Below are 27,753 nucleotides of genomic sequence, written 5' to 3'. Positions count from 1 at the left end.
TGACAGCGAAAATAATGGCAACGGTGCTTATGGCGGAGCTGAAGCAGAGGCAAGAGACGTGTCAATTCTGATGGATTTTGAAAGGCTGCAGAATACGTAATGGTAAGGGAGGCTTTGATTTTTGTTGCTGCTGTTTATAACATTATAATTACAGCATTTTCAATTCTAGCGTCTGTTTACTGCCTTTATTATTTTTTCAGAGCCGCGATAGTGTAGCTATTACTTGTGGACCACCGTCATTACAATAAGATTAATGTATATTTCGTGCTGCTGAATCACGTCTTGCCGTGAGACTGCGTTGTGAATATTATGGTTCCATGCAGGCATGCACATGTGACATGACAGTACAAAGCGTGAAAATGTTTGCCACTGTCTCACTTAGATGAAGATTTGCTGTATGGAATTGCACCAAAGAACGCATTCAAATTTTAATGCTCGAGACATACAAAATGCTACAAACCCACCTCCAATCTCTGCCGCTTCTCTAATGTAGCAGATTTTCTGCGGTTCATAGGCTTTGCCGTGGACGTCCATGTGCCGCGGGGAAAGATACTTGGAACAGCCCCCGGCAACAAAACCTTCTTGTGACGTACATTTATCCCAAGCTGCTCCTTCAAAGCTGGGACGGCGTCCAAACACCCATCTTCAAAATGCGCACAGCACAACCAAGACTACGTGGTCGGCCTCCATAGCGTCCCCTTCGTCACACCTGATCTTGTACAATGAACTTGCTGAACCCACTTTTCACAGAGATTTTCATCCTGTGGAAACTTGAAAAGGCTGAAACCTTTTGCCCTAATATGCTGCGACACACTGGTCAGGCATATCGACAAACAAATTCCTGAGAGCCGTGTTTAATCAAAGTTTCTGCCACTAAAAAAAGTGTAGACAATGACCACCAAGCGTGCCGATATGGTCTACAGGCAGTGAGGTATTTCCGGGGGTCACTGGGCGTGCAGATTTTTCAGTTGCAGGACGTTCAAATGTTGTATATAATGGGAGAACCGCATCCTTTTTCCCCAAAACGCTTAGGTTGACCAAATTATAGAACCTTTGTTACATGTAATAAGACTATGCTGTCTTTAAGTGTCATATCCACTTTAACAGAAATTCTTTCTGTGGCAGATCCAGAAGTGCGCTGAGCCTGATGCCCATCGTGCAGCACATTGCAGTAGTAACGAGCTACATGAGTGCACAGCTACAGCTGGAGCTGTCGTCTCTCTCGGAGGCTGTTTTTGAGTCGGGCTGTGTGAACATGCAACATCTGCACTGATATGACACTCAGAGCTTTGGTGGAGTGTTGGTCTGTTTGGATTCAGTCAGATTACTGTGCCATGGAACAGCACACAGCAGAATGAAAACCAGCACTGTGCTCCTGTCCCGGGCTGTAATCTATGGAATGAGTACCCTGCTGGTGTTATTGACTTAAAACACTTTCTGTTGTTAGGTTTCTCTGGATGAGCTGTGCAAGAAGGCAGTAGAACAGAGCCTGGCCTCAGGCCAGGTGTCCCAGCTGCTCCTGAACCGAGCCACTGTGCTGGCCTCATCCTACGACACAGCCTGGAAGAAGGTGGACCTGCTGAGGAAGCTGGACGCCGGCCTGGAGGCGGCCAAGGCCAGTCTGCAGAGGAGCCAGCTGCATGCGGCCATGTTTCAGGTACTCCGACAGGCCTGATGGCTTCCTGCTAGTATTTACATATAAAGTCAAAACAGCAGATTATTAATTGTTCATCTCAAATATTGGACAAATTGTTTGTGCCCCAGTATGACCAACCAGTCTGCATTTGTTTTGTGGATTTGGAAAAGTTGTATGACCGGGTTCCTTCAGGTATCGGATTTGCAGCAACCTGTGGTCCGGTCTTCAAATGACCAAAATAGGAGCTGCGTCCACATTCTCTGAGTTACATCAGACCTGTTTCCTGTGGGTGTGGGACTCCTCCAGGGCTGCCCCTTGTCACTAATCCTGTTTGTGGTGGTCACGGACAAAATTTTAAGGCACAGTCAGGGACTGGTGGGTGTCCAGTTTGGTGACCTCAGAGCTGAATCTCTGCTCTTTGCGGATGATGTGGTTCTGTTGGCTTCATTGGGTGGTGACCTCCAGTGTGCACTGAGCAGGTTTGAAGCCAAGTGTGACGCGACTGGGATGACAGTCAGCACCTCCAAATCAGAGACCATGGTCCTCTGTCAAAAAATGGAGGATTGTGCCTTCCAGGTCAGGGAAGAGCAGCTGCCCCAAGTGGAGGAGTTGAAGTATCTCAGGGTTTTGTTCACAAGTGGCGGTAAATTGGAGCATTGATATAGACAGATTGGGGCGGCATCTGAAATCTTATGGATACTGTAGCGGACCGTCATTTACGCTCCTGTCCTCTTTACCTGTGGTCATTAACTTTAGGTAATGACTGAAAGACTCAGATCGTGGATACAAGTGGCAGAAATCATTCCTCCGTTGGGTATCTGGGCTTATACTCTGAGACAGAAGAGAAGCTCGACTATCCCACAGTGACTGAGTAGTCTTCACATCGAAAGGATCCAGCTGAGGTGGTTCAGACACATCACGAGGATGGCCCCTCGTCATCTCCCTAAAGAAGTCTTCCAGGCATGTCCAACCGGGAAGAGGCCCTGGAGAAGGCCCTGGACATGCTGGAGGGATAAATTTCCCAGCTGAATTCAGAACTCCTCGGGATCCTCTGGGAACAGTTACAGGACTTGGCCAAAGATAGTGAAGTGGGGGGTGAGCTGCTTGCTCCGTGATCTGGTCCTGGTTAAGTGATTGAAAATGAATAAATGTTTGCATCCCAGATGTTTGCTGGGAGTTGATGTCTTTGAAATTATAAAACATTTCTGAGAGACTAGAGTGGATCCAAACACGTCAGTGGTATTGGTGGATGAACAGTCATGTCCAAAACTATTGGGACTAAGAACAGTAATAAAGACAACAGAGAGAGACACAAAACACTCATATTCAACTGCTTATCTGAGATCAGTATGTGGGGGCAACAGCTGCAGCAGGAGACCCCAAACTTCCGGGCCACATTGACCACCTCTGAGTGGGGGATTCCGAGGCGTTCCCAGGCCAGTGTGGAGATATAATCTCTCCACCTAGTCCTGTATCTTCCCCGGGGTCTCCTCCCAGATGGACGTGTCTGGAACACTTCCCTAGGGAGGCGCCCAGGGGGCATCCTTACCAGATGACCGAACCACCTTGAAACTTAAAACAGTGATAATGGCCGTAAAGACAAACTAGGACAGAACGGGTTGTTCAGGACATGAAGTGGACACAGGTGGACTGACCTGAGGATACGTCTCTTTTATGGCTCTGAATATGTTCTGCGGTTTTCAGTCATTGTGTGAATCATTTTGCTTTTATCAGCTCCATCAGACTCAGACACGTTAAAGAGTTGAAGTAATGACTCGTAATCTGGTTCATATTTTTAAGCAGACTGTTGATTGGAGGCAGATATGAGCTTTAAAGAAACAAGCACAAATATGCCTGATGTTTACAATTATTTAATTTTTTAATTCTCTGAAGCTTCAAGCTTGACATTGATAAGTTCAAATCTTATCTGTTTGCATGGGCCGACCCCCCCCCCCCCCCCCCCCCCACACACACACACAGTTTTGCCCCCTGAGGTGGACAAACCCCAAATGACGTATTCATGAATACAAATGCAGTAAATGGACATGATGCAGAACTTTGGCGTCCTGATTGTGTGTTGTTAGTAACTGAGCATGCAGGTGCATTTACAAGTTCAGTGGTGTTTGTATCTGTAGTAAATCAGGTGTCAAAAGGCCTGATTTGTTAAAATGTGAGTTTGGCTGTTGAAGATATTTTTGTTTTGCTGTCATGACAACTTGAGATGCACCTCAGTCATCAGTAAGAACTTTGTTCCAGAAGGGAAAGAACATCGCCCGTGTGTGCGTCACTGTATTAAGGTTTATTTGCTACCCTCTAGTGGCAGCACGAGGATGTTCTGGGACCCACTAATCAGCCACTGGGTGTCAGTGTTCCTCCTCGGTCTGCCATCCTCAGCAACATGAAGAAGAAGCTGTACAAGTTAAGTCAGGATGAGGGCGCTATTGTCAGCATTCAGGTGAGTGTCCACACAGCTTGGTGCGGACACACTCCATTTCAGCTTCTTGGTGTACCAGCAGCAGATCACTGTTTGAATGCTTACCGTGGTGAGTTGTATGACTCACCAACCAGTCCGTACAAATATTTCTTATTTTCAGGAGAAGCTGGCGTCTTTGGAGGCCAGCATCGAGCAGCGTTTGAAGTGGGCCGGAGGAGCCAATCCAGCACTGGCTCCTGTGCTGCAGGACTTTGAGCTAACTATTAGAGAGAGGCGGGCAACCGTGGCCAGAGAGAACCAGCGCACCAGCCAGGTACATTTGTTTGTCCGTTTTGATTGTGGGTATTGTGCATGCACAGCACGTGTCCATGTTTTGTCCTGTGTTAAACAGACGAGGTAGCATGTAACATTGTCATGCGTGCAATGAATCCCTTGTTGCATAGTTTATTGGGACGGGGCAGGTTTTGTATGGGGAGGTGGAGGGAAGTTATTTCCAGACCTTCTTACACAGCAAACTCACCAGTGTTAAATTAACACGGCCAGTCAACATATGGTCCCACTCTGACAAGACCTGCGTAGTATTTTTAAGACATGTGGACTGTGCACATCCACACCAGTGTATTGGCATCTTTTACTTTCTGTAAAACAATAAACAGAAATCACCTTAGGTTATGTTAATCTGTGAAAAAGAGTTTTCTGCTGTTTATCTCATGCAACCCTCAACCTGCTTACAGTGTAACCAAAGCTCTTTGTTCCTCCAAACCTGAACCTGGTCCCGCTGCAGTTATGGTGGAAGGTGGTCCAGTACCGACCGAGGAGTCTGCTATACTGTCACGTTGGGTCGTCTACTTTGAACAGTTGTCAGGCTGTTCCTCCTGCTGGAATGTTAAGCCTGGGTCCCACCGAATAATGAAGGATGAATAATGAGCCATGCAGCATGGTTTCTTTGCTACGAGAGGGTTTCTTCAACTATTGTTGGAGTTTCGTGGCTCTTAGAGGCATTATCTTCAGTTACCGAGGCTCCTCTCTGAGCGTGGCGCTAATTTCAAGATGTTCAAAATTGGGGCAGTTTGTGTGCGAGGTTTTAGAGGCATGTGCGTGGTTCTTACGAGGCTGCTAAAAGTCCATTGTCCATATGCCTGGCAGCTGCGCAGGACCTGAGAGGCTGTTTTTGGAACGGCACACAATTCCACCTGCTCTGTGCGCTGGACGCTGTATATAAAATCATTATTTTGTAGCAGATTAATCATTTTCTGCCAAACCTTGGATGCTGAAAACACCTCTAATCGCTTCTGGAATCACAGAGCACTGTTTCATCTGGACGCTTTATTTCCGCTTTCCTGCTCCATGTTGAACGTATTTTGAACAGCTTAGGGTAACTATTTTTAATGTTTTTATAGCTTGGTAAAACAGTTCCTAGCTGTAGAAGTATGTCTGTTTGATTTAATATCTTCCCTTACCAAAAAGTAGTATATGCAAGTATGTTTCAAGTATACTTCTAGTTTACTTTTTATATACTTATCAGTACTATTTTTTGGTAAGGGTTGTTAATGGATCACATGAGCGCTGTTGTGTGTGCGCACTGATGCAGTGACTCATCATCACGCTCCAAAGGAGCATTTAGGCAGAACCCCAGCTCACAAAAGAGTGATTTTTCAGTCAATAATGGACGAACACAAAATTAAAATTTGGATGACTGTGTGAAAGTGGTTGTGTGTTTAAAGCCATGGAAGATAACTCCAGTGGAGGCTAAAAGCAGCGCAGAGCTGTGTAGCAACACAGGAGAAGAGCGCGCAAAAGACCGATTTTGAAGACATAACACAAAGCAGGGTTCTAGCTAGGATAAAATTTTAGCGTAGTGGTAATGTCGAGAGAGCGTAGCGAGTGGGGGGGGGGGGGTGCGGAAGGGGTCCCCCCCCCCTTTCATGGTGCAGAGCTTTTGAAAATTTAAGCTAAAAATTGGCCATTCTAGGGGTACCCAAAGGGGAAAATTGTACTTTTTACACTATGTAGTCTTAATGAATAATTTTCCTACCTTTGCATCTTGGCAGTGTGTAACCTTCACAAAGGACCTTGTCAGAAGATATTCAAACTCAGACGCAACCAGGAATAGAGATAAAAAAAATGTTTTTTTGAAAGTTACTCAGAACACCATTTGATTTGTTGTTCAAACTCAAAGAAGACAGTATGACTATAACGCCTTTTTTATACTATATGTTTTATGTTTTTTATGTAATGGTGTCTATTTGGACGTTCCCTTACAAAAAAAATCTATAGGAAATTCTATAGGCATGGCCCATAGGTTGCTATAGGCAAGTCTATAGAATTTCCATAGACAAGCCTATAGAGCAACCTATAGGCTTCTATAGAAAAACCTATAAGTGCCTATAGGCAATTGGGACGTTTCGCCTATAGGATCCCATAGGCGGTCCTATAGGACAGCTATAAGAACATAAAGGACAACCCATAGGATCTCTATAGGAACCTATAGGCCAACCCATAGCATTTCTGTCGGATCCCATAAGGCCCCCATAAGAACCTATAGGCCAACCTATAGGAACTCTATAAGAGCCTATACACCAACCCATAGAATTTCTATTGAAACCTATAGAACAACCTATAGGGCCCCTATAAGAACCTATATCCCGTCAGAAGTGTTGCTTTAGTTTTTGATGCGGCGCTTCTGACGCCTCTAAAAAGCAACGCGTCTCATTGAAAATAATGCTTTTTAGACCGATTTGTGACGCCTCTGACGCGTCCAGTGTGAAAGGCCCATTACTTCTGTGAAAATTTCAACCTAAGTGTAACTTACTGAGTTGAAAATGTCAAAAATTATTCTTTTTTTTTTTTTTTCAGACCAATTTGTAGACTTAATAAGCAATCTTTCAGGTGTGTAAATATATCTAATAGCTTACCATAATCAAAACATACACATAGCCTTTTAAACGTCTAAGATACACTGATTCTATATAATATGGGCATTTAAACTTGCAGTAATAGTAATAAGGTCAATGACCTTGTTGATATGCAAATTAGCAATTATCTCAGTTTGACAATTTCAATTAGTAGCAAACGTGAATTGATCTTGACAATTGCTCAATGGATTTGGATGGATTTTGTAGCAAAATGATCCCCGTGTAAATGGCTTCAAAATGGTGTCTCAGAATTTCTAAGTTCGGCTTAGATAAAAAAGTATTTTCTAATTTATAGAAAAAAATCCTGATTTTTTTTATTAATTAAAAAATAAATGTTAGCAGTGTATTTTTAAATTTTGTAATAATTTTATTTAATAGAAGAGTATTTAAGCTTTAGAAAAATGTATGGTTGTTGGGGGTTACTGCAACTTTGTCATTACTTTATTTATTTTCTATTACCATTTATTCCTGGAGCATGTTATCCATAAATAAGGCCAAAAAGAATATGATGCCCAAAGCTTGTAAGGAAACTAGAACCACCCATTTTGGTCATATATCGCGAAAATGCTTAACTCACCACCAGTTTTCAAAATGTATGCGCAGCAGTTTTTTACCTGGTAACTCTTCAAGTGGATCTCTTCTTTGCCAAGTTTCTTCATCAAATTCTTGTTTAAAGGTCATTTAACAATAACCTGAGGAAAAAGAAACACAAAGTGACAAAATGTTACATATATATAATTTGGGGCATTTTAAATTAATTTATTGCTGAGGTCTGTGTAGTCACACATTTTACCTTAGGGGTAACATAATGAGATTATATTTTGTAATGGAACTCACATAGGAAAGTAGGAATGAATGCTATGGAATTTAATTATGCTGTAGATAAAATCATCTTTTGTGCTGTTAGTTAACAACCAATCAACAGGACAAAAGAACTTGTACATGACACAATGGAGGGGGGGGGGTGTCCTTACATAAATAGGGCGAGCATTGCAAACAAATGGAGCATGTTTTATTCAATGGTAAAATGAGTTTCCAAGTCCAGAGCTAGTGTTGAAGCAGGTCTTAGATTCACCTTCAAAATGCTGGTCAAAATAAGTGAGATTGGAGTTCCGAGTGCGCATGTGCGAGTTGAACATCTGGTAGGCAGCAAACGTTGTTCGTCAATCGTGAAGCATTGTTGAATCGATTTAAAACTGAAATTGAATATTAACACAAAAAAGTATTTACGAGATGAAATGGGCAGAACACAGCAGGACCGGACTTGGGAGTCCATTGTTCCTTTTTGTTGATACTCCCATCGGTGTTTACAGCGACCCTGATGATTGCAGCGAGCCATTTCTCACGCCTGCATTTCTCAGATGGTACAATATAGAACTGCCGTTCGGGATAACTCCTGGTTGGCGGTACAACCCGGAGCCCACGCGCGCACTCAGAACTCCATTCTCTTATTGTGTGATGTCCGAAGCGATCACAGTTTAAAATCTTTTTAACAACGTAACACAATGCATACCTCTGTTTTACTTCCAATCGTAGACTCTGCAGTCTCTTCGAGGCCAACAATCCACTTGAATTCGCCTCCTTCAACGGAATCTTCCTCAAAAAATTAAAAAAGGGCATATTTCACCATTATACAAGCGTAAATGCGAAATAAAGGAAACAGACAAAAGTGACGCGGTCTTTCTCCAAGATCAGCCTCATTTTGAAATGGCGCGATCCTTTGAGCGCATGGCATCATGGGATATAATGACCTATGACCTGGAGACAGATTCATGACTTATACGTGTTTATTTGTTCGCATTGATCTAAGTTTTAGATGTTTTTATTAAAAAAAACTGAAAGGTTAATTCTATTTTAATTTTTTGTTTCATTTATTTAAAAAATATATATATTTATTTTGAATCATTGCAGGCACTGTTCTGTTGTACGCATGCACACATAACCTGACTGCCCCTCCTGACCTACACTGCCGTCCAGGTGGTGGCAGTAATGCTCCGTATAAGCTGGTTGCCAACCGCCTTTAAAAACGAAGACGAAGAAGAAGAACAACAACAACCCGACGTCCACAGCCAAAGCAGTTATAGATTTTCTGAAAAGAACTCAGCTTGCAAGGAGACATTAGTGGTTTTTTGTTGTTGCTGTTTTTTAGTTTAGTTGTCCATTGCCATCCCAAAGTGATCACACCTCAGTCCAGTAGATGGCGGTAGTGCACCAAGATTGTAAGCCGCCAATAAAAGTCACAGAAGAAGAAGAAGAAAAAACACCAACAACCCGACGGCCATATTTCGGTTGACATGCTTTGACAACGTTACAGACAATATGGGATTAATCCCGATATCTCTCTTCCGAGACAGACGAAATGTAATCGAAGAAAGAGAAGAAGAATTGTAGGTGGTGAAACCATTGATCTCAAGTCTTCAGTCAGTTGCTCCCGTAAGTACAAAAGAGACCCGTTTTTCCTTATGTTTAGACTGGGGGGTCACTAACAATCGGGCTGTGGGGAGGGGTACTCCAAAAGTATTGTAGCATTGTGTGTGTGTGGGGGGCTGGAAAAAAAAATAAGAGACTAAACGAGGCATGCGAAAATATTAAGATTTCTTTCACGAAGAAAAACACATGTAACATAATGCTCACGATTCTAATCATTGTCCACTTGATTGGCTTGTATACGGTTAGAAATAATGAAACTGGCATATATATGGTTAATTTGTAGATTCTTGAATGTTGGCTATATTATGATCTAGAATAACCAGTTGAAATTGAAACAAAATTAGTATGGCTGTTTTCACTATTTGAATTGTTTCCATTTGAACAATATTTCTGTTTGCTTGAAGATAATGTATAGTGACTTTTTCCTTTTATTAATTTTATGAGAAATTGTTTTTAAATTGAGATCAACATCAATCAAGATTAAAAATATTAAATGCCACTTCTCTGCATACTTGAAATTCATGTTGCTAAAAGTGCATGTATCCTATATTTTTTTCCTAGGAGCATCCAAAGACTGATGAAGGGATTGATTGTAACCACTGTGGCACTGATGTTGAACAACCTGAAACTGACTTACCAATGAATGATCGAGTGGACATCAGAAATAGAGCTGTGTTTCAACATAGTAGTTCTCAATAAGGTGGGGTGGTTTTAGAACAGGATGATCTAGTGGACAATGGAACCAAGGGTGATGTTCTCAGTGAAATAGACCAAGCAGATTCAGCAGACATGTGGTATGGTGATGTTGGATCTGATCATAACATTGAAGATGATAACACTTGGCATATTGATGGCAACAAGGAAAGCGAGGATGATTTGGGGCAAGACAAGGGTGGAGACTCAGGACAAAATGAAGAAATGGATCAGGGGGATGATGAGGATTGACATGACAACGGAGTTGACTCTGGAGGAGATGATTATGATTTTCAGCATGGTGATGGGGAGGAAGGAGATGAACCAGATGATAATCACCGGGTAAGTCAGCATCATGACTGAGACCAATTTATGTACCATATTTCCTCTATTGTAGAAATAAATAGAAGCACACCTAAACCAAACATTGCATTTGTTGCATAAGTAATATTGCGTATTAGTCAGCCCCGTGACTCATGTTACACCTTTCTGATGCTCACTGTTTTTTGTTTTTTGTTTTTTTTTTTGCCTTTTTTAGGGATTCAGCGTTGAAGATGGAAATCTTCCAATTTATCCAGATGCACCCATCACCAAGTCACAGAGTCTACTGCTGATAGTGTCCTCTGTCTTGCGGGATGGTCTTTCTGATAGTGCTTTGGATGATCTTCTTTCTTTGATGAATATACACTGTCCAAACAGTGTTCCTACATCAAAGTATTTGCTGTACAAGAGTGTTGAATATTCAATGTACGAGGTATGTTTATTTTTTATTAAATCATCATCTGTACTGACCAATGTGTTTCATATAAAGGGAGTTATGCTGCATTTACACATAGGCAGAACGCATTACGAACGTCATATTTGCTTCATTCTTGGCACATTCCTGACATTCTTAACATGATCAGCGGCCAAGAATGTATACTTCGTGGCATTCATTTCTTGTCATTGTTATGTGTAAATGCAGCATTAGTCTGTGCTGTTATCATTTGCCATGGTATGCTAGTAAATCATGTTCTTGTTGGTGTATGGTGTTTTTTGTTGCTATACAGATTGCTTATCATTGATAATCAATGTTGCTCAAGCTTCTGTTGTGCATTACATAAACGACCGTGCTCTCGCAGGTTTCAATGTTCTTATATTCATACCATTCTTCTATTTCAATTTCAGGTTCACTGTTATTGCATGGCGTGCACTGCATATCTTGGCCCCGAGAAATTGACAAGGAATTGTACAAACTGCGGCAGTGAGTTCAGTGCAGACATCTCAACTGCAGAGGGTAGTTTTTTTCTCAGGATGCCCGTCAAAACACAGCTGCAAAGAATGATGAAAGTACCAGAAGTGGCAGCTGCCCTTGAAAATCGAAATATTGATGAACTCTTGAGAGAAACTAACATAAATGACATTGTTCATGGTAAACTTTATAAAAACTTTCTTCATGATGGCATAATAGGTCCCAGTGACTTGTCATTATTGTTCAACACTGATGGCGTTTCTGTTTTTAAATCCTTCAATTTTTCTGTTTGGCCTTTGTTTGCCACAGTAAATGAAATTCCACCACATATGCGCAGGAAACATATGATTATGGCAGGTTTGTGGTTTGGAGAATGTAAACCCAACATGAATACTTTCTTAAAACCATTTGTGGATGAACTTAGAGATTTGGGAGCAGATGGTTTGCACTCACCTCTTGGCCAAACCAGGATTTTTGCTCTTTGCCTGTCAGCGGATGCACCTGCCAGGGCTTTAGTGAGGAATTCCAGTTCAATGGGAAGTATGGATGCGACTGGTGTAAGCAGGAAGGCACACCAATACCAAATGGAAATGGTCCTCCCATTCGTACTTACCCATACAATGGTGAAGCACTCCCAAGAACTGACGATGATCAGAGGAGATTGTCAGTAGAGTCACAGAGAACAGGGATGTGTCAGCAAGGTGTGAAGGGGCCTTCAGTTGTCATGCAGTTACCACATTATGACTCTGTGAAAGGCATTTGTTCTGAATCACAACACACAGCTTTCTTAGGAGTTACTAGACATTTTGTGGGGACTTGGCTGGATTCAGCAAACAGAGCAGAGGCATATTACATTGGTGACCAGGTGAAGAAATTAGATGAGAGACTGCAGGATATAGCACCTCCAAGTGAAATAACAGATGCCCCAGGTCTCTCAAAACGCAGAAGTATTGGAAGGCATCTGAATGGCGAGCTCTCCTGTTCTATTCTTTGGTGGTATTTCAGGGAATTTGACCTGCTGTGTATATGAAACACTGGTTCCTATTTGTATTTGGTATTTATTACCTCATGAGTGAGAGTGTTTCTGAAAGAAAGGTTCGTGAGAGCAACACTTGCCTCAGGATGTTTGTTCTGATGACTGAGCGTTTGCACTTTCAATGTCCACTCATTGATTCATTTTGCCCAGTCAGTTATCAACACTGGCCCTTTATGGGCAACTTCCACCTTTGTTTTTGAGGGATACAACAGGACTTTGATTAGGTGTTTCCACAGTACCCAGGAAGTTGGTTTTCAGATTTGTGAGACATTCTCTCTCATGAAGGTGATGACAGAGTTAGCAGTTAGTTGCATGGAGGAGAACACTGATGTGTCTGTCCTGTACACCTCATTGGCCAGCAGACACTCTAAATCAAAATGCACAAACGTACTTTCAAATAATTTGCGTGCTCTTGGCAAAGGAGAGCAAGTTTATTCTGCCTCCATCAAAGTTACTGGCTGCAAGCAGACTGACAGGGAACCAAGTGCACACTTCCGCCATTGTATACAAGAGATTTATTTTTCACCACCAGCAGTGACTATTTTCAATCTGCTCGGCATTGCAGCTGCTACGTTGCATTTACTCATGATGTGTATAAATATGGAAGAATTTAAGCTTTTCTCTGTGTTAAGTTGGGACCAGACTGCATGAGTGATAATGGTTTTTGTTTGTGTGATAAAGCAAATATCATACTAGTAAAGCCATTAAGCATTACACGAAGACCATCATTTGTTGATGCAAGGCTAGGCTGTTCATCTGATTCTCTTGTAAATATTGACCAACATGCAGATAACCCAAATATTTGTATTTATCCAGGAGACATCCTGCAAAAATGTATTTTTATGAAATCTGATGTTTCATCTTACCTGTGCCCACTACCTTCTCGGTTCTACTGGGATTAAGTTGTGAATTGATGCTTGCACATGAATGTTTTACATGTTAGCAGAACTTGGCCCTCTATAGAATCCTATAGGACAGCCCATAGAATTCTCCAGGTCTGTCTATAGAATCGTATAGGACAGCCTATAGAATTCTCCAGGTCTGTCTATAGAATCCTATAGGACAGCCTATAGAATTCTCCAGGTCTGTCTATAGAATCCTATAGGACAGCCTATAGAATTCTCCAGGTCTGTCTATAGAATCGTATAGGACAGCCTATAGAATTCTCCAGGTCTGTCTATAGAATCCTATAGGACAGCCTATAGAATTCTCCAGGTCTGTCTATAGAATCATATAGGACAGCCCATAGAATTCTCCAAGTCTGTCTATAGAATCCTATAGGACAGCCCATAGAATTCTCCAGGTCTGTCTATAGAATCCTATAGGACAGCCTATAGAATTCTCCAGGTCTGTCTATAGAATCTTATAGGACAGCCTATAGAATTCTCCAGGTCTGTCTATAGAATCCTATAGGACAGCCTATAGAATTCTCCAGGTCTGTCTATAGAATCGTATAGGACAGCCTATAGAATTCTCCAGGTCTGTCTATAGAATCGTATAGGACAGCCTATAGAATTCTCCAGGTCTGTCTATAGAATCCTTTAGGACAGCCCATAGAATTCTCCAGGTCTGTCTATAGAATCCTATAGGACAGCCTATAGAATTCTCCAGGTCTGTCTATAGAATCGTATAGGACAGCCTATAGAATTCTCCAGGTCTGTCTATAGAATCGTATAGGACAGCCTATAGAATTCTCCAGGTCTGTCTATAGAATCCTGTAGGACAGCCTATAGAATTCTCCAGGTCTGTCTATAGAATCCTGTAGGACAGCCTATAGAATTTTCCAGGTCTGTCTATAGAATCCTGTAGGACAGCCTATAGAATTCTCCAGGTCTGTCTATAGAATCGTATAGGACAGCCCATAGAATTCTCCAGGTCTGTCTATAGAATCCTATAGGACAGCCTATAGAATTCTCCAGGTCTGTCTATAGAATCGTATAGGACAGCCTATAGAATTCTCCAGGTCTGTCTATAGAATCCTGTAGGACAGCCTATAGAATTCTCCAGGTCTGTCTATAGAATCGTATAGGACAGCCCATAGAATTCTCCAGGTCTGTCTATAGAATCCTATAGGACAGCCTATAGAATTCTCCAGGTCTGTCTATAGAATCCTATAGGACAGCCTATTAAATTGTTTTAATAGATTTTCTCATTACATTATTACAAAAGTACAAAAGTTAATGTATGACTGAAAAATGTAAATGTGTATGCTCAAATTCACATATAAGCGTACAACTACTAGGACAGCTAAAATATGGATTTCACTAAAAATATCAAAATTTATACATGACAAAATCAAAAGGCAAAGTTCTAACATGCAAAACATTCATGTGTAGGAACATTATTTTAGCAGACAGTTTCAAATGGTTACTGAAACTATATGCATGAATATGGGTCGAAGTCACTGTCAAGTCACTCTCAAGTCATGAATCGGGAAGTCTCAAGTCATAATGACCACCAATTGTTTGCAAGCTCACTTGAGATTTGACTTGAAACTTGCCGATTCATGACTTGAGAATGACTTGACAGTGACTTCGTCCCACCTCTGGCATATAGGATATAGACGGTCCTACAGGATTGTATACACTGGCATACGGGTTGACCTGATGTAACATATGCATGTGTAGTTTCAGTTACAGATGTTATAGTAACCATTTGAAGCAAACTGCATTAATGCTGACCTGTTTGGATGTTTATAACTATACTTGTGTTTGATGATACTGCAGTTTCCAAGTTCCATGGTTCTACAAAGAAAATGATATATGTGATTATGTATATACATTTAATAATTTTGAATTTGTAATAAAATATATTTGTGATAAAGTTGTGTAACTTTTTTTATACTTTGCCTTTTATATCTGCTTGTGTATAAGTATGATGTGTATATATACACTTCTCAAATATATTATGGTTACAGGTGAACAAAAAGTAATGTCTCCTTGCTAGTACAGTGGCAACATTATCTTGCATATAAATATGGAGACAAAATAATCTGTTTTTTTCATCCAAATTCCGCATTTTTTTCTATCAGATCATTTATCTTCTAAATTTGAGTAAAATACCAGAATTGATTAATATGGTGTTTCTATATGTTGGCATGTCTATAGAAACCTATAGGTTTCTATTGGCAATGGAGCCTATAGCTCCCTATGTCTGTAGAATGCTATAGGTCTCTATAGGCCGAGACTCCTATAGGTCGCATGTCTATAGGTGTTTTGTGGAAACCTATAAGATCTCTATAGAATCTTATAGAAGCCTATAGAACTTTTTTGTAAGGGTTGGAGTCTGCAATAAAGTTTGATGTTTGTCTTCATCTCAAAGCAATTTCTGTCTGCTATTACACAAAGCTCACATCACAAATTTCAAAGTCGACTGTGTGTTTGCTCTCTCCTGCTCTCAAAGCACTTTTCACACTTCCGGGCTTATTTACACTCTGAGGAGCGGCCCCTCCCCCTCGCTTCATTGATATGGTAAACGGTGCCGCTGCAAGAGAGCTGGCCACAGACTGATCCAATAACATTCACAGCCAAGCTAGTGGAGCAATCCTGAAACTCAGACACTCTTTGTTTGAGCATGTGAGAGTGTATGAGAGGCCCTCCGTCTGCTCACTTTCTGTGATCGCTGTGCGTATTGGCGCAGGACGCATTTGGAGCAAACAGCCAGGGGGCTATTAATTTGTCGTGATCAGTCATGTCCGTTTCCTTGTGATCCCTGCCAGCTTCCTCACCATCAGGCCCGCTGGTTTTCTCCCGATACGGCCCATCGTCACGACCAGGCTCGCCAGCTTGGTCACCATCAGATTCATTCAGAGTGTGACTGTCAGATTTCCTCTGCAAACTCTTCTCAACAAGGGTCAGGGTTAGGGTTAGTACCAGAGCAAGAATTTTAGCTGAGGAAGCGTCTGCGATTTGAAGTGAAACGTCCTCACGGCAAGCAACCCGGTGCAGTCGAAGATTCAAGCTTCTCTACTATGGAAACCACCTGGACAACTGAGAGCCTACACAGAAACTTAGCTTGTCGAGATTTTCAGGCAGATCCACCGCCACCAACTGATCTTATGACGTCACTCAGGCCCCGGAAAAAAACATCTTGGACCGCCACGGGATTCCACTCACTCTTTGCAGCCAGAATTCGAAAGTCAGTGGCTTAGTCGGCCACTCGATGATTTCCTTGCCTTAACCTCATCAATGCATGAGCCGCTTCGCAGCCAGGAGGGTCATGCTGGGAAACCTGCTGCAGGGAGTTGGTGAATGCCGTAAGGGAGGAGCAAGTTGGCGCATCGTGGCTCCACTCGGCTGTTGCCCATGTAGCTGCCCAACCAGAAAGGTGAGAAATCATGAATGCTATCTTCGCCCAATCGGACGGAAACATTAATGCCATCAGTTCAAAGTGCAGCTCGCACTGTGTGATGAATGGTCTAACATCCCCAGACTCTCCGGAAAAATGCTCGGGTCGAGAGAGTTGGTTACATACCGCAGGGACGGGGACGGAAGCCGGTGGGGCAGTCGATGGTCTCGGAAGCGGCGTAGTAGCGGGAACCATACTGATCGAGGCCTGATGTTTCAAAGTGTTCAGGAGTTGCTCCATCTGCAAGCTCACAGAGGCCATGAAAGCGTCTTGTCGTTTGGCTAACTCACTGACTCCACAGCTCAGGGCGGCTAGCTGGTCCTCTTGCTGAGCAAGCCGACGGCTGTGGTGGCGTACCGCCTGCTGAACAGCTTCAGGGTCCACGTGTGCTACGTCCGCCGTTGGCCTGATTGATCTATCAGGTTCTACTGGCAAAGCAGACAGGACACAATTGCATGACGCAGACAAACAGCTCTATATAATTGTGGCGTTTACTTAATTCGTAGGCAGGGGTCGGTACACACAAAGGCAGTCCAAAAAGAGCAACAGTAACACAATCATCAGGGCGTGGTCCGGATACACAGGCAAGTAGTCAAAAACACGATGAGGCAGTCAAGGCAAGAAACATGAGAAACAGCTACAAAGAGGCACAAAGCACATTGATCAGGCGAGGAATACAGGCACACAGTGAGGTTTATAAAGCCCCAGGTAATGAGCATGAAATCAGGGACAGGTGTGAAGAAATTTCCAGAGACAGGGCGTGTCCAGCACAGAGAAAAACGCCCTCCCCCATGCCGAACCAAGAGAAGAAGAGGAGCAAGAGAGCAGGACAGGGAAAACAGAAGTAGAAAAGCAGTGCAAGAGACAGACGGAAACAAAAGCAAACCAATCAACCCACACACAAAGTCCAAATCCTGACAGTGTTGACTTTCTCATTGAGTCGCTGCAGCTCCCAGAAGGGAACAAAGTATCATTTTTTCAAATTATTGCAGAAAACCTGTTTGATACTTTATCCCTATTCTCACATGAAGGTTCTGGAGAATGATGGTTGGGTTGTTTCTGAACATGCACTGCATTCTCGCTGTTGGGGTGGCAGTTCTGCCTGAGCACAGCCTCAGCGCACGACAGCCGGTTTTGCCCTTATCTATCTATCTTATCAGTTGCCCTCAGGTGACTGCAGCATTGAAGACCTGATGGAGTTCTTGTCCACTCTTTCCAGGTGTCTTTCTTGTGTTCTACCATTCTGAACTTTGAAGGGCTGCGGACCCGGACCCCCGAGGCTCTCAGCATGGACACGGCGCTGTTCGAGCTACTGAAGAGATGCCAGCAGACTTCTTCTTACACGGCTCAGTTCAACAGCACTGTGTCACCGCTGGAGCTCCAACTGCTGCACAGGCTGGTGGGTTTGACCTCTGTTCTCGCTACAGACACCTGCTCCAAATCACTTCAGATTTATCATTGTTAATTTGCAGCTACCGATATGTCAGATGACACCTGGCCACAAAGATGAATGAATCCTTCCTGCTTTTGTAATCCCTGTTTTTGTCACAGTTCCTGTATTAGTTTCATTCCACTTTGTATTTTTTTTTCCTTCATATTTGTTAATATTAGTATCAAGTTGCAGCATGTTGTTTTGTCCGAAGTGACCATTCACACAGTGACAGACATTCGGGGCCATTAGATTTCACCCCATATGTCTGTTGACGAATATGGATTTTAAGGGCCAATAACAATACCGATTATCGGCAAGGTTTGGAGGCCGATACTAATCATTGAGGCCGATATTTGCCTACAGTCAAAAAGTTGTCAAAATTTTGTTTCACACACTCTGAACACAAATCTTTCTTGATGTAAGGTGAAAAGAGAATTGGCAAAAGCTAAAGAAACAGCATATAGCGAGCTGTACAAGAGGTTGTGCAGTAAAGAAGGAGAAAAGAACTTGTGCAGCAGGTTAGGGTTGTAAAAGATGCAGATGGCAATGTGCTGACAAGTGGGGAGAGTGTGTTCAGAAGGCGGAGGGAATATTTTGAGGAGCTGATGAATGAAGAAAATGACAGAAAAAGGCTGGATGATATGGCGAGAGGAAATCAGGAAGTGCGAGAGATTAGTAAGGATGACGTGAGGGCAGCTATGAAGAGTGGAAAGGCCGTCAGTCCAGATGACATTCCAGTGGAGGCATGGAAATGTCTAGGAGAGATGGCAGTGGAGTTTCTAACCACCTTAATAAAATCTTGGAAAGGTAGAGGATGCTTGAGCAGTGGAGAAGAAGTGTGCTGGTTCCTCTTTTTAAGAACAAGTGCGATGTGCAGAGCTGCAGTAACTACAGAGGCATAAAGCTGATCAGGCGCAACATGAAGTTATGGGAAAGAGTACTAGAAGCTAGACTTAGAAAACAGATGATCTGTGAGCAGCAATATGGTTTCATGCCGAGAAAGAGCACTACAGATGCAATGTTTGCTCTGAGAATACTGATGAAGTATAGAGAAGGTCAGAAAGAGTTACATTGTGTGTTTGTGGATTTAGAGAAAGCTTATGACAGGGTGACAAGAGAAGAGCTGTGGTATTGTATGAGGAAGTCTGGAGTGGCAGAGAAGTATGTGAGGGTAGTGCAGGACATGTACAAGAATAGTGTGACAGCGGTGAGATGCGCAGTCGGAATGACACTCATTCAAGGTGGAGGTGGGATTACACCAAGGATCAGCTCTGAGTCCTTTCTTGTTTGCAGTGGTGATGGACAGGTTGACAGATGAGATCAGACAGGAGTCCCCATGGACTATGATGTCTGCAGATGACATTGTGATCTGTAGTGAGAGTAGAGAGCAAGTTGAGTCTAGTCTGGAGAAGTGGAGATATGCTCTGGAGAGAAGGGGAATGAAAGTCAGTAGAAGCAAGACTGAGTACATGTGTGTGAATGAGAGGGAGCTCAGTGGAATAGTGCAGTTACAAGGAGTAGAAGTGGTGAAAGTAGATGAGTTTAAATATTTGGGGTCAACTGTTCAAAGTAATGGAGAGTGTGGTAGAGAGGTGAAGAAGAGAGTGCAGGCAGGGTGGAGTGGGTGGAGAAAGGTGGCAGGAGTGATTTGTGACCGAAGAATATCAGCAAGAGTGAAGGAGAAAGTTTACAAGACAGTAGTGAGACCAGCTATGTTGTATGGTTTAGAGACAGTGGCACTAATAAAAAGACAGGAGGCAGAGCTGAAGATGTTGAGATTCTCTTTGGGAGTGACAAGAATGGACAAGATTAGGAATGAACATATCAGAGGGACAGCTCAGGTGGGATGGTTTGGAGACAAAGTCAGAGAGGCGAGATTGAGATGGTTTGGTCATGTGCAGAGGAGGGACCCAGGGTATATAGGGAGAAGGATGCTGAGGATGGAGCCACCAGGCAGGAGGAGAAGAGGGAGACCAAAGAGGAGGTTCATGGATGTGCTGAGAGAGGACATGCAGGTGGTTGGTGTGACAGAGGAAGATACAGAGGACAGGGTGAGATGGAAACGACTGATCTGCTGTGGTGACCCCTAACGGGAACAGCCGAAAGCAGGGGGTTTGGACCAATCAGTGCCTGAAGTCAGGGTCCGTTTGCCTTTCTCACACATCAATGACCATTTTTTTATTCTTTTTATTCAGAAATTTTGTCAAACAGTTTAGTAAAAATGTGTACAATCATTGACATTTCCATTTTTATACACACACACACACACACACACACACACACACACACTGAACTTGATGCATTTAACCACACATCCATCCCACCCTCCCACTTACCTAAAAAAAAACAAAAAAAACTTGGACACTGTTCCAGATTAGCAGACAAGGAATACTTGACACCTGACAACTGTGGAGAAGATAAACTTAAAATCCATGAAGTTGAGGAAATGAAGACACAATAATAAAAGAAAAATAAATAGTAATATGTCCAGTGCTGTTATTGAACAGACATAAATGGTAAATGGACTGCATTTATATAGCGCTTTTCCATCTGCATCAGACGCTCAAAGCGCTTTACAATAATGCCTCACACTCACCCCGATGTCAGGGTGCTGCCATACAAGGCGCTCACTACACACCGGGAGCAATAGGGGATTAACGCCTTGCCCAAGGGCCCTTAGTTATTTTTCCAGTCAGGCGGAGATTTGAACCCATGATCTTCTGGACTCGAGCCCAACGCCCAATGACATACTGTAGCTTGCATGAAGAAGAGGAGCACCACTAAGTTCATTAAGCAGAACTTTGAGTCCTTCCATATATCTCAACACCGGGTCCCAGATGGAGAAGAATTTGTCTCTCAAGCCTCTGAGTGAGTATTTTATCTTTTCAAACTGTATAAACTGCATGAGATCACTCAACCACGAAGATGCTTTAGGTTTTTGGATTTCCAATGAAGAAGTATTCTTCTCCATGCAAGTAACGTTGTAAAGTAACTATATTTTCATGTCCATGTGGTACTGTACAGTGTCTTCTATCCATAACACCGAATATGGCAGCTGCCACACTGGGTTTCAAATCAATATTAAGCGCCTTTGCAAGTGTTTTAAAGATAAAGGACCAATAGGGAGCTCAGACGGGACATGACCAAAACATACGGGCTAACGTTCCCGGTGTATTGTGACATCTGTCACAACTAGCGGTTATGTTAGAGTATATCTTAGACAATCTTGCTTTGGAAAAATGGGCACGATGCACTGCCTTGAACTGTATTATACTTAATTTAGCACAGGACGAGCTATCCTTTACTCTTTGTAGGGCACTATTCCACATATTTTCTTCTGTCCTCTCCCAGTTCATCCTCCCAATCAATCCCCTCTGATTTTTAAAAGGGTTTTGTTCTTGAAAGATTTGCAATCATTAATCCTTGACATTAGACTTTTTGCATTCATTGAAATATCTGACATGTCGTCTAAACCTGAATGTGAAAGTAAACCCAGAAAATTAGGGTCACTGTTGACGGAAATGGCTGAGTTGGAAATCACAAAATAAGCTGGATCGTGGAAGGTCAAATTTAAGTAACAATTCTTCACAACTAGCAAATAGACCAGGGGTGACCAAGTTCGGCCCTCGAGAGCTACCTTCCTGACACTGAGTTGTCTCCCTGCTCCAACACACCTGAATCCAATGAAAGCCTGCTAATGAGTCTTTCATTGGATTCAGGTGTGTTGGAGCAGGGAGACAACTCAGTGTCAGGAAGGTAGCTCTCGAGGGCCGAACTTGGTCACCCCTGAAATACACTCAACAAAAATATAAACGCAACACTTTTAGTTTTGCTCCCATTTTGTATGAGATGAACTCAAAGATCTAAAACTTTTGCCACATACACAATATCACCATTTCCCTCAAGTATTGTTCACAAACCAGTCTAAATCTGTGATAGTGAGCACTTCTCCTTTGCTGAGATAATCCATCCCACCTCACAGGTGTGCCATATCAAGATGCTGATTAGACACCATGATTAGTGCACAGGTGTGCCTTAGACTGCCCACAATAAAAGGCCACTCTGAAAGGTGCAGTTTTATCACACAGCACAATGCCACAGATGTCGCAAGATTTGAGGGAGCGTGCAATTGGCATGCTGACAGCAGGAATGTCAACCAGAGCTGTTGTTCGTGTATTGAATGTTCATTTCTCTACCATAAGCCGTCTCCAAAGGCGTTTCAGAGAATTTGGCAGTACATCCAACCAGCCTCACAACCGCAGACCACGTGTAACCACACCAGCCCAGGACCTCCACATCCAGCATGTTCACCTCCAAGATCGTCTGAGACCAGCCACTCGGACAGCTGCTGAAACAATCGGTTTGCATAACCAAAGAATTTCTGCACAAACTGTCAGAAACCGTCTCAGGGAAGCTCATCTGCATGCTCGTCGTCCTCATCGGGGTCTCGACCTGACTCCAGTTCATCGTCGTAACCGACTTGAGTGGGCAAATGCTCACATTCGCTGGCGTTTGGCACGTTGGAGAGGTGTTCTCTTCACGGATGAATCCCGGTTCACACTGTCCAGGGCAGATGGCAGACAGCGTGTGTGGCGTCGTGTGGGTGAGCGGTTTTCTGATGTCAACGTTGTGGATCGAGTGGCCCATGGTGGCGGTGGGGTTATGGTATGGGCAGGCGTCTGTTATGGACGAAGAACACAGGTGCATTTTATTGATGGCATTTTGAATGCACAGAGATACCGTGACGAGATCCTGAGGCCCATTGTTGTTCCATACATCCAAGAACATCACCTCATGTTGCAGCAGGATAATGCACGGCCCCATGTTGCAAGGATCTGTACACAATTCTTGGAAGCTGAAAATGTCCCAGTTCTTGCATGGCCGGCATACTCACCGGACATGTCACCCATTGAGCATGTTTGGGATGCTCTGGACTGGCGTATACGACAGCGTGTACCAGTTCCTGCCAATATCCAGCAACTTCTCACAGCCATTGAAGAGGAGTGGACCAACATTCCACAGGCCACAACTGACAACCTGATCAGCTCTATGTGAAGGAGATGTGTTGCACTGCATGAGGCAAATGGTGGTCACACCAGATACTGACTGGTATCCCCCCCAATAAAACAAAACTGCACCTTTCAGAGTGGCCTTTTATTGTGGGCAGTCTAAGGCACACCTGTGCACTAATCATGGTGTCTAATCAGCATCTTGATATGGCACACCTGTGAGGTGGGATGGATTATCTCAGCAAAGGAGAAGTGCTCACTATCACAGATTTAGACTGGTTTGTGAACAATATTTGAGGGAAATGGTGATATTGTGTATGTGGAAAAAGTTTTAGATCTTTGAGTTCATCTCATACAAAATGGGAGCAAAACCAAAAGTGTTGCGTTTATATTTTTGTTGAGTGTATATGGTTTGTGTACAAGTCTTTAAATTTAAAAATACCTCGTCTTTGCCAAAGAAAGTATTCAGTCTAATCTGGCTGGGGGAAAGAAATGATTGTTACATATAGTACTGATGTGAAGCAAGTTATTGAACCCAAAGTTATTGAACCCAAAGTTCTGTCTAAGTTGGACCCATATCTTGATTGTACTCGTATTTATGACATTTGGATTATTAGTATAATTAGAAATGTACAGGGGAAGACTGGATGTGACCAGGGCATGAAGCGATTTTGAGATACAGGATGTGGCTTTGAAGCAGCACCAGTCTGTATCAGGAGCACCGAGCCAATAAAGGATTTTTTTTAATGTTTGTGGCCCAGTAGTAGTGGAGGAGATTTGGAAGAGCTAAGCCACCATGTAATTTGGGCCTCTGTAATAGATTGAACTGTATTCTGGGCTTTTTGCCACCACATGTAAATGAAATGAAAGCCCCATCAATAGAGTTAAAGATTTTGGAAGATAAAGTGGAATACATTGAATCAAATATAAAAATCTGGGAAGCACATTCATTTTTATACAGTTCACTTTTCCTATCAAGGCCAAATTAAGTGTTTTCCATTTTATTAGATGTAATTTAACTTTCTCAAAAAGAGGACAATAGTTTTCCTGATAAGGGCCCTATGTATCTCTTGTAACATTGATGCCCAAATATTTAAAGATGTTTGTGGACATAGGAAAATAGTAGAGAAGCTTGAATCTTCGACTGGACTGGGTTGCTTGATGTGAGGACGTTTCGCTTCAAATCACAGAAGCTTCCTCAGCTAAAATTCTTGCTCTGGTAGTCTGACTTCTGTCTTGACTCTTGTAGAGAAGAATAAACCAGAAGCCAACAAAAGCTGGATTTTTTTTTTTTTTTAACCTAACCAGACCCCTCCTACCGAGAGGCCGACTGCTATAGGCTAGTGACTAAACAATAGCTCTAATTAGCACCTATTGTGCACTCTCCTAATGATGGGATTGTGAGAGTGCACAATAGGTGCTAATTAGAGCTATTGTTTAGTCACTAGCCTATAGCAGTCGGCCTCTCTGTAGGAGGGGTCTGGTTAGGTTAAAAAAAAAAACTCCAGCTTTTGTTGGCTTCTGGTTTATTCTTCTCTACAAGAGTCAAGATTCTTACTCTCTAGAGTACTGACGGGGACTAGAAGGAGAGAGCATATCTCACCCATATTGGCCTCTCTTCATTGGCTTCCTGTTAATTCTAGAATAGAATTTAAAATTCTTCTTCTTACTTATAAGGTTTTGAATAATCAGGTCCCATCTTATCTTAGGGACCTCGTAGTACCATATCACCCCAATAGAGCGCTTCGCTCTCAGACTGCGGGCTTACTTGTAGTTCCTAGGGTTTGTAAGAGTAGAATGGGAGGCAGAGCCTTCAGCTTTCAGGCTCCTCTCCTGTGGAACCAGCTCCCAATTCAGATCAGGGAGACAGACACCCTCTCTACTTTTAAGATTAGGCTTAAAACTTTCCTTTTTGCTAAAGCTTATAGTTAGGGCTGGATCAGGTGACCCTGAACCATCCCTTAGTTATGCTGCTATAGACGTAGACTGCTGGGGGGTTCCCATGATGCACTGTTTCTTTCTCTTTTTGCTCTGTATGCACCACTCTGCATTTAATCATTAGTGATTGATCTCTGCTCCCCTCCACAGCATGTCTTTTTCCTGGTTCTCTCCCTCAGCCCCAACCAGTCCCAGCAGAAGACTGCCCCTCCCTGAGCCTGGTTCTGCTGGAGGTTTCTTCCTGTTAAAAGGGAGTTTTTCCTTCCCACTGTAGCCAAGTGCTTGCTCACAGGGGGTCGTTTTGACTGTTGGGGTTTTTCTGTAATTATTGTATGGCCTTGCCTTACAATATAAAGCGCCTTGGGGCAACTGTTTGTTGTGATTTGGCGCTATATAAATAAAATTGATTTGATTTGATTTATTGTCCTCATTTCGGGGTTTTAGTGGATGTCGTTCTTGGCTGAGGTTTGAGGTAACATGCTTCTTGATCCAGTGTTGTTGACCTTTCCAGAGTCCATTGTTGGACCTGCCCATTGGAAGTCCTGATTGGCTGAGCTGTGGCCAGACACACTTGGAGGAGGAGCTGAGTGCTGAGCGGAGGAAGCAGGAAGAGCGGGAGCAGCAGCTGGAATCCAGTGCCGAGTCCCTGCAGCTCTTGGTTGACTCCATTAAGACCATCCTGTCCAGCCACAACCGCCAGCTCGCTGACGTCAAGCATCTGCTGAAGGCCATGGCCAAGGTACAGGCAAACCATTTGTCACCCAGACTTCAGGCTGGCATGCTAGTTTAGGGCGTCATTCTACTATGAATGCCCATGATCCAAAAATGTGCAAAAATGGGACAAAGAATCTGCTGAAGGTCAAGGTCCAGGCTAACCATTTCTCACCCAGACCACAGACCAGTTTTTTTCTAAGTTCCTGCTGGAAATCAAGGGGAGGGACTTCATCACCTCAGATGTGGAGGACTGACTGTCTGAGGTTTGATGTCTTCACGCTTTATCTTAGCAACTCTTTCTTTCCTTTGACCTCTCTTCCTTTTCTTTGACCTCTTTCCTTTTCTTTGACCTCTTTCCTTTTCTTTGACCTCTTTTCCTTTTCTTAGGCCTCTTTTCCTTTTCTTTGTCCTCTCTTCCTTTTCTTTGGCCTCTTTTCCTTTTCTTTGGCCTCTTTTTCTTTTCTTTGGCCTCTTTTCCTTTTCTTTGACATCTTTTATTTGACCTCTTTTCTTTGAGCACTAGTCCTTTTCTTTGACCTCTTTTCTTTTAGCTCTTTTCCTTTTCTTTGACCTCTTTTCTTTGAGCTCTTTTCCTTTTCTTTGACCTCTTTTCTTTGAGCTTTTCCTTTTCTTTGAGCTCTTTTCCTTTTCTTTGAGCTCTTTTCCTTTTCTTTGACCTCGCTTCCTTTTCTTTGACCTCGCTTCCTTTTCTTTGACCTCGCTTCCTTTTCTTTGACCTCGCTTCCTTTTCTTTGACCTCGCTTCCTTTTCTTTGAGCTCTTTTTGTTTTCTTTGTGCTCTTTTCCTTTTCTTTTACTTCTCTTCTTTGACCTCTCCTCCTTTTCTTTGACCTCTTTTCCTTTGCTTTGACCTCTTTTCCTTTTCTTTGACCCCTTTTCTTTGACCTCTTTGAGCTTTTCCTTTTCTTTGTCCTCTCTTCCTTTTCTTTGACCTCTTTTCCTTTTCTTTGACCTCTCTTCTTTTTCTTTGACCTCTCTTCTTTGACCTCTCCTCCTTTTCTTTGACCTCTCTTCTTTGACCTCTCCTCCTTTTCTTTGACCTCTTTTCTTTGACCTCTTTTCCTTTTCTTTGACCTCTCTTCTTTGACCTCTCCTCCTTTTCTTTGACCTCTTTTCTTTGACCTCTTTTCCTTTTCTTTGAGCTCTTTTCCTTTTCTTTGACCTCGCTTCCTTTTCTTTGACCTCGCTTCCTTTTCTTTGACCTCGCTTCCTTTTCTTTGACCTCGCTTCTTTTTCTTTGACCTCGCTTCCTTTTCTTTGAGCTCTTTTTGTTTTCTTTGTGCTCTTTTCCTTTTCTTTTACTTATCTTCTTTGACCTCTCCTCCTTTTCTTTGACCTCTTTTCCTTTGCTTTGACCTCTTTTCCTTTTCTTTGACCCCTTTTCTTTGACCTCTTTGAGCTTTTCCTTTTCTTTGTCCTCTCTTCCTTTTCTTTGACCTCTCTTCTTTTTCTTTGACCTCTCTTCTTTGACCTCTCCTCCTTTTCTTTGACCTCTCTTCTTTGACCTCTCCTCCTTTTCTTTGACCTCTTTTCTTTGACCTCTTTTCCTTTTCTTTGACCTCTTTTCTTTGACCTCTTTTCCTTTTCTTTGACCTCAGCCGGTGAATCGCTGTCGCTGCTCCACTGCAAAGGCCAACAACTAGACGAATCCTCATATTCCAGGGCGACACGTTGCTGCTCTTTGACATCATTTTTGAGACAATTGAGAACACATAAGATGACCCAAAGTTTTTCAAACTAATTCCACAACTTTAAATGACTAAACACACAGTTTGGTCCATAAATATGTGGATAGGGATGGTCACATGGGATTTAAATGTCAATTTTCAGATTTATTTTCACAAAAATTCCACATTAACCATCTGGGAATGACAGCAGTTTGTATACACAGTCCCTTCATTTTCAGAGGCCATAAGTC

The 27,753-nt window shown here is 42.7% G+C and overlaps 1 protein-coding gene and 1 long non-coding RNA gene across 2 annotated transcripts in view; both read left to right on the top strand.

The window, feature by feature from the left end:
* LOC117528787 (serine/threonine-protein kinase SMG1-like) overlaps window positions 1–27,753 on the top strand; it is a gene marked incomplete at its 5' end in the record, with an annotated part of 213,177 nt that overhangs the window by 153,994 nt on the left and 31,430 nt on the right. Inside the window, 5 exon segments of the mRNA XM_034191411.1 lie at window positions 1,448–1,657; window positions 3,954–4,091; window positions 4,231–4,383; window positions 17,942–18,121; window positions 25,613–25,840. Coding sequence (XP_034047302.1) covers window positions 1,448–1,657; window positions 3,954–4,091; window positions 4,231–4,383; window positions 17,942–18,121; window positions 25,613–25,840 — 909 coding nt within the window.
* On the top strand, window positions 9,155–13,919 carry LOC117528645. The gene is made up of 4 exons (XR_004565842.1): window positions 9,155–9,418; window positions 9,977–10,450; window positions 10,647–10,862; window positions 11,276–13,919. It is a non-coding gene; the product is annotated as an uncharacterized LOC117528645 (long non-coding RNA).

The sequence above is a fragment of the Thalassophryne amazonica genome, chromosome 16 (genome assembly GCF_902500255.1).
Source record: "Thalassophryne amazonica chromosome 16, fThaAma1.1, whole genome shotgun sequence".
NCBI classification, from domain to species: domain Eukaryota; kingdom Metazoa; phylum Chordata; class Actinopteri; order Batrachoidiformes; family Batrachoididae; genus Thalassophryne; species Thalassophryne amazonica.
This window is presented reverse-complemented; position numbering and strand designations above follow the sequence as displayed.